The following is a 6,925-nucleotide window of genomic DNA, read 5'->3' as shown; positions in this document are numbered from 1 at the left end:
GAGAGGAGAGGAGAGGAGAGGAGAGGAGAGGAGAGGAGAGGAGAGGAGAGGAGAGGAGAGGAGAGGAGAGGAGAGGAGAGGAGAGGAGAGGAGAGGAGAGGAGAGGAGAGGAGAGGAGAGGAGAGGAGAGGAGAGGAGAGGAGAGGAGAGGAGAGGAGAGGAGAGGAGAGGAGAGGAGAGGAGAGGAGAGGAGAGGAGAGGAGAGGAGAGGAGAGGAGAGGAGAGGAGGAGGAGGAGGAGGAGGAAGAAACACTGCGTTGATTCACAAAACTGCTTTGGCTTGGAAAGACAGATGCTATTAAGTTGAAAAGAATGAGTTTCCTCAGTCTTTGTATTACCTATTTTGAGGTTATTTCTATGTGTATTTTAAAGTTAGCTTTAATATGCATAATTTCACTCTTGATCCTTCAAGGCATGGGTTATGCAAATCTGTGTAGGCTTACTGACTACTGAGGAATTCATTCACATGAATGAAGGGTGCATAGGGAGAGAATTAAAATCCAGTGTATGTCTGTAGCTTACATAATTCCAACTCTGTCAAAATCCATGTCTATATTATCATCTGCCTGCATTATATAACACTAAGGAGCTTTGAATTGTTTATTCTTCCCTATATGCCTGCAATACATACATATATTCTTAGAAATTTTAGATCTTATATCACATAATCATCAAGAAAATAGTAAGAATGAATGCAATAGAAATGAAGCCATCTTCTGAGTGAATGTTCAAGGTAAATACCATCCTCAACAAAGTATCTAATCAGGAACACGGATCCATGCACTTGTTTATCGGTAAGATCTTGCATTTCTCATTTCTTCCTTCACAGGTTCTCTGAGAAGCATTTAATTGCTAAGCATTTTGGGCTCAAGTAACCTGGATTTCAGGGTTTTCCAAAACATGAAAAGAAAATGTTTCTGGCAAAACAGAAACTAGTGGGCCTATGTTTACTGTTTGAAAAATAAATGAATAAATATGTAATGTAATTTCAAGACAGTAATTGTCTTCCACCTATATCCAGAATGCTGGTTCAAATTCATTTCAGAAATGCAAGAAAAATCAGATGTTCTCTTGTATATCACTGCAAGAGAAAATAATGTACTTGGGCAATATTTGCATTCCTGACCATGCATATATTAAACTCAACAAAAAGCTGATAAGGTAATATTGCATGCTTGTATTCAGCATTACAAATGATTTAAATTTCTCATGAATGTATTAATCAATACAAATTATTATTAATTAAGAGATTAAGGGAAAACATATTCCAGTACTTTATTTTCCTTTTGTATGTACTTTTGCAACTATATCAGTGCAGATAGACTTGTAACAAGTTTATACCTACATTTACTGAGAAGAGGATCTGCACTGTTTTCCCCATGGATACTACAGAGTGCAGTAATAAATTGACTTCAGGGTAGAGAAGACTTTGTGCTCAGAACTGAGTTTGGTGTTCTCTGCATGAAATCCTGGTCTCATCAAAATCAGTGGAAAACCCATTATTCGGACCACGATCAAAATTCTACCTTCTGTTTTGTCTTTTGTTGTAGACTTTAATTCCTTAATCTTGTGTACTGTAAGTACCTGTCTGCATCCTGAAGCACAGCACAGGTATTGCTACATAATCTAATGGGTTATTTAGACTTGTCAGATTTCTCTGAAGGGAAAAGACAATGCTTTACTTGGAAAAATAGCCCTGTGATAAAATAGAGTACTCTACCTGCAAGATGAAGAAGTCTATTTAGTACCTATATAGTTGCTATATAGCCTTGATGACCAGTCATTTAAACAGGCTGTATTTACCTGTAAAGTAATAGTTATACACCAAAAGCCCTCAAAATCCGACACTTGAAAGTGCACCAGAGTTCCCTGAAACAAACAAAAGGCTGAAATGCCATAAAGTAACTAAACAAAACAGTGCAATTCCAGGGGCTGCCCCCGCTCACTTGCTGCCTCTCAACGCACCTCCCGCACAGCAGGGCGCAAATGGTGCGCGGTGCTCTGCGCGGGGCCCGGTGCAGTAGCGGCAGAGCCGCTGGAGGGAGCCCCCGGGCTGCGCTTCAGCACCACGCTGCTGGACAGCGCCCGCGAAGCTGCGCTCCGCGCATCTCCCGCGCATCTCCCGCGCATCTCCCGCGCATCTCCCTCGCATCTCCCTCGCTGTGTTTGTGGGAAGGAGTGCGTTCCCTCCCAGCATCGGGTAAAGAAGGATCCAACCTCTCCCACAGAGTGGACAAGAGAAGCAGACAAAGCAGTGTGCAATTAGGTGACATTAAGTGGGCTCTGAAAAGGAGGAGCTGGTGAGAATCAACACCAACATATGGCAATCTGTGTGGATCCTGTTCAGGAGATTTACATATCTGGTTCATGAAGGCAATCAACTGGCTGGTAAGGTCTCATTGTACACCAGTCAAAGGTGGTTCATTCACGCAGCTGGCAAGGTACTAGGCTGCAAAATGAAGATATTTGTATCTCTCCCAGGAAACGTCTTTGTTAGAAGTCTATTTGGGATATGTGTGTGTTCCAGGGATCAGATAAACAGCTGCGATACCTGTGTGTAATGAGATAGCACTGCTTTATTCACAGATTCAGAATAGGACAATAAGACGTGGAAGAACCTTAAGACATCGGCATAACTCACACAGCTTTTGATCATGTACTAATAGTGCCAGCAGTGCATGGGAGTGGGACACAGCATACAGCTCCAATTCATTCATCAGCACGTTACCAGGATCCAAGCAACAACTCTGTGCAGTAATCATCTTACGTCGATAGAACTCATTCAGGCAAAACCCACTGCGTGAGATTCTCTCAGCAGTGTGAGCCTGGCCACAGGGGAATGAGGTCAAGCAGCCCTACAGCTCACTTGTGTGTGAAGGAAGGGAATAGACAGGGGTGGACAAGGAATACAGGATGGCCAGGCTCTGGGTGAGGTAGATGTGACCCAAGGGCCACCATCATTAAAACTTACAGGTGCAATATCAGCCAGTTCCCAGCTGCGCATCCCAGCAGTCATGTAAACAATATGCCATCAGCAACACATTCCTCTACATCCTCCCTCCTTTGGGGATTTTCTGCCAGTATCTGCACCTCCTTCCCACTGATTCCCTGGAGCTAGCTAAATGGAGACAATAATCTGCTGTGAAATATTGGTAGCACAGAGCTATGACAGTCTGGGAAACGATGGGGGGAAGGGGAGCAGAGAGAATCCCCAGGATTAAGTTGCCCTAGAGAAGCAGCATTTTCTGGCTTTGAAAGAATGTCAAGAGCTCACTGAATCCTTGCTTCCAAAAGGAAGAAGCTGAGTGAGTGTAAAGTCAGGTTAGTCCTGATTTTAACTTCTCAGACACACACATTTCCCAGTGCCTCTCAGTTGTTTGCATGGCACTCCATGGCATCCCTCCCTACCTTCCCCTTCCCCCCCCCCCCCCCCCGGTCCCATCCACTCGCTTTTAACCAATTCTCTGTCCTAGACATCACTTCTAAGCACAATAATGCTTGCTTCATGATCACAAGCAGAACAGACATGTTGGTACCTTTCGAAGACAAGTTAGGAATTCACACCAAACCTCCAAGGAGAGCCTTCCCCTTTTTTCGTTAAGGGTATCACTTTGCTCTTATTGGAAAAGAGCAACGTGCCCTCCTCCCGTTTTCTCACAGCCCAGATCAAGCTGTGCAACACACATGAAAGCACAAGTCATTCCAGCAGGTCTAGAGTTAAAAGGCATGAACAAGTAAATGAGAAATGAGCAGTGGGAGAGCTTGGCCAAGACAGTTATCTTTCCCGTCTCATCCCATGAACTATTGCTGGAAATAAAGGAGGGAAGTGACAAATGTTCTGTCCCTCCGACTTGCACCAAGAAAACTGTTCCAAGGAATAACAGTGAAGTGATCATACAAGGATGAGGAACAGAGTAGCCAGGAAGTGCCCCCCTCCCCCTCTTAGGGTGAAATCTTATTCCACTGCTTCTTTCGCAGGGAGGATAGGCAATGTGGGAGAGAGAGGGAGGGAAAGAAGGTGTAATTTTGCCTGTGTTCTCCCCAAAGTACAGAACATCTGAGCACCTTGCTAAAGGGGAAAAGATTCTTGGGACACCCCACACCTCCTCTTAGGGTGATGGAGAAAGAGGAGGCCTCCCACCCTTTCCTGACCACGGTACCTGGTTGAGGGAAGTCACGGCCAATCTAGGGATAACCAGCTGCATGACGAGCTGCAGGACAGAGGTGACCAGCCCAGCCAGGATGGCCCAGGTGAGCGGCAGCGGGAGCATGCTGTAGGTTGCAAAAAGTGTGAAGAGCACATAGCCAATGCCATCCCCAAGGAGACCACAGCCCAGGCCAGCTGCCAGGATCTGCGTGGCCATGGCCACCCAAGTGACCACACCGCTGTACTGCAGGTAGGTGTATGAGGTTGTGTCCTTCCTGACCACCACTAAGGCACAGATCACCACCTCAATGCCAGTGAAGAAGCCCAAGAGAATGCCCTTAATGGGGTCCATGGGAGCGGAGGCCAGGGTCAGGTGGAGGAACAGCAGGGTTAGCTTGGTCAGCACATCCAGGATATTCATGACCACTTCGGATTTGCGCCTCTGGCCCAAGAAGTAGCGCTGGTAAAGGCGCTCCAAGTCCCGGGACTTGAAGGAATTGCGGAGCGTGGGGAAGATCACCCCACGGTAGGTGTAGCCCCAGTTGAGGAAGAAGTCAGAGTTGCTAGGAGCACAGTCCAGGGGCAGAAAGCCCAGGTCCCCATTGCTGCTCGTGCGCTCCGGGAAGACTTTGGTGCCTCCGTTGTTGTGACGCTCGCTGCCCAGACTCCGTCCTGCTGACTGTCTCCTGAAGTGGTGGTGGTGGTGGTGGTGCGGGTGGTGGTTGGGGCAGCAGGTCTCCTCCGAGCTGAAGCCTTTGCCCCCAACGCTGCTGCTGCCGCCGCTGCTGCTGCTGTGCTCCTGGATGAAGCGCTGCTCGGTAATGTGGCGCACGGCCGTCTGCCACAGCAGGCGCTGGGGTCTGCTGCTGCCGGGGGGGGTCCTATTGATGGTGTAAAGTTCATCGCTGTCGCTCAGGCATCGCACCTCCGAGAGCTCCATGGCGGTGACTGGCGGGGGGCAGAGCACCGGTGGAGGGGAGAGGCGGGGAATGGGGGGCACCGGCTTTGGGAGGGGAACGGAGGGAGGGGATGGAGAAGGGCGGGTGGAGACGGCTGGGTGCTGCCGGAGGGATCACATTTATAGGCAGGGCGCTGGCTCCGGTTGCTCGGCAGGCGGCGGGGCTGCTTCGCCGCTGGGGTCCTGCGGCGGCTCAGCGCAGGCGGTCTTCGCCCCGTGCCCGTGCCGGCTTCCGCGGATCTCCGCGGAGCTTCATCCCGCGGAGTCCGGCTGCGGTGCAGCCCCGGAGCCCCGGTGGGCCAGGTGCACGCCCTCCTCGGGGCAGTGAGCGGGGAGGGAGCGGAGCAGCGAGTCCGGAGAGGAGGAGGGGGGAGCGGAGCATCTACGGGCTCACCCCCGATGCCCGGCGAGCGATTCTTGGCCCCATCCGGAGGCTGGAGGCTTAGAGGGATGGGGAAAACCGCCTCGCAGAGAGCCGTTCAAAGAGGGCAGCTCTTCGCTCCGGGGATCCAGGGGCTCCGCTTCGAGCTCTGGTACCAGGGAGCTGCTGTAATCCCCGCGATTGCGGTCAGGAGAGAGGCGGTCGGGTCGCGGGCATCCTCGGTCACGGCGCCGGAGCCGCCGGCCGGGGGCTGCCCGCCCGCATCCCTCCGGCGGCGGGGCATGCCCTGCAGGGCGAGCAGCCTGCCTCAGAGCGAGCCTCTGCCCGGGGGGAGCTCGGGGCTGCCATCCATCGCAGGAGATCGGGAAAAGAAAAAAATAAAATAATAATAATAAAAAAAAAAAAAAATGGAGGGTAAATAAAAGAGGAAAAAAGAAAAGGAAGAAAAAAAAAAAAAATGAGAGCAAGGAAACGAAAAACCCGCCCTAAACTCAGAGCTCTGGGAAGACCGCTGGTAGAATCCCAACTTCTCTGCGGAGCAGGGCAAGGAGGGCTTCGGGCTCTGGGGCTTCCCCCCGGCAGCAGGGAGGAGGACGAGAAAGAGGAGGAGAAGGACGACGAAGTCTCAAGGATGTCTGTGGCTGTAGGGCGGCGGGATGCGCGGTGCTGCCCCGGGAGCCGCGAGGACCGGAGCGGCGGAACCGGCAGCCGCCGGCAGAGTGGTGGTACTGCGGGAGGGCGGCCCGGGAGGAGGCAGAGCCCGGCGCGGTCAGCTGATGCCCGCGACGTCGGCGGGGCTGCCCGCACTCCCCCCCTTCCTCCCCCCTACCCCCCCCGGCCCCGTTAAAGCAGCCGCACTGGCCGCGTAGGGGATAGGGTGCGGGATGCAGAAATGGGGGACCCCACGGCAGGGGCTGGGCTCGTGGTTGTCACTCAGGTTTCTCCAAGTTGCCCACCTTGGAGATGGCCCTGTCTGCCCCACAAAGCCTAGAGGACCTGTCCATCTGTCATGCTAGTGAGACCATGCTGGAGTCAGGCATCACTCCGCGCAGGCACTCAAGTGACCCTGCCTCAAGCCTTTCCCAGGGTTGGGGGAACTCGGGAGCCAGCATCCCTTCTGCCTGGGTGAGCTCAGCCTCTCCAAGAAAAGCTCTGTCACTGCCAGGGTTGTGGCTGTGAGCAGTCTGGGCTGAGGGAATGCGCTCATGTATCTGACAGTGCCTATTCTCAGTGTTTATATTAAAGCTACCACATAGAGAATGGAAACCATCCCGTGCACAGAGGCTGTGGTCACTACCTTGTGTCGGCAGATGCCACTGTCCAGCTCCTTCCTTGGCTCTGTCTGTATGTGCAGATCTGAATGCTTTGTGCACATTGGCAAAGACTGGACAGCTGAGGTGGGTGAATCAGTCTTTACCTTTTCCAGCTCTCCTGTGCC

General features: G+C 51.7%; 1 protein-coding gene across 1 annotated transcript in view; it reads right to left on the bottom strand.

Moving 5' to 3' along the window:
- ADCY8 (adenylate cyclase 8) overlaps positions 1 to 5,087 on the bottom strand; it is a 122,981-nt gene extending 117,894 nt beyond the window's left edge. The window contains exon 1 of the mRNA XM_042839935.1: positions 4,161 to 5,087. Within this exon, the coding sequence (XP_042695869.1) occupies positions 4,161 to 5,087 (927 nt within the window). The remainder of the gene's footprint in view (positions 1 to 4,160) is intronic.
- Between the last annotated feature and the right edge of the window lie 1,838 nt (positions 5,088 to 6,925).

Source organism: Centrocercus urophasianus, unplaced genomic scaffold (assembly GCF_019232065.1).
Source record: "Centrocercus urophasianus isolate 14NV4802_14NV808 unplaced genomic scaffold, USGS_Curo_1.0 seq_11, whole genome shotgun sequence".
Classification (NCBI taxonomy): Eukaryota; Metazoa; Chordata; class Aves; order Galliformes; family Phasianidae; genus Centrocercus; species Centrocercus urophasianus.
The sequence above is the reverse complement of the archived record's forward strand: the minus strand, read 5'-3'. Positions and strand labels throughout refer to the sequence as shown.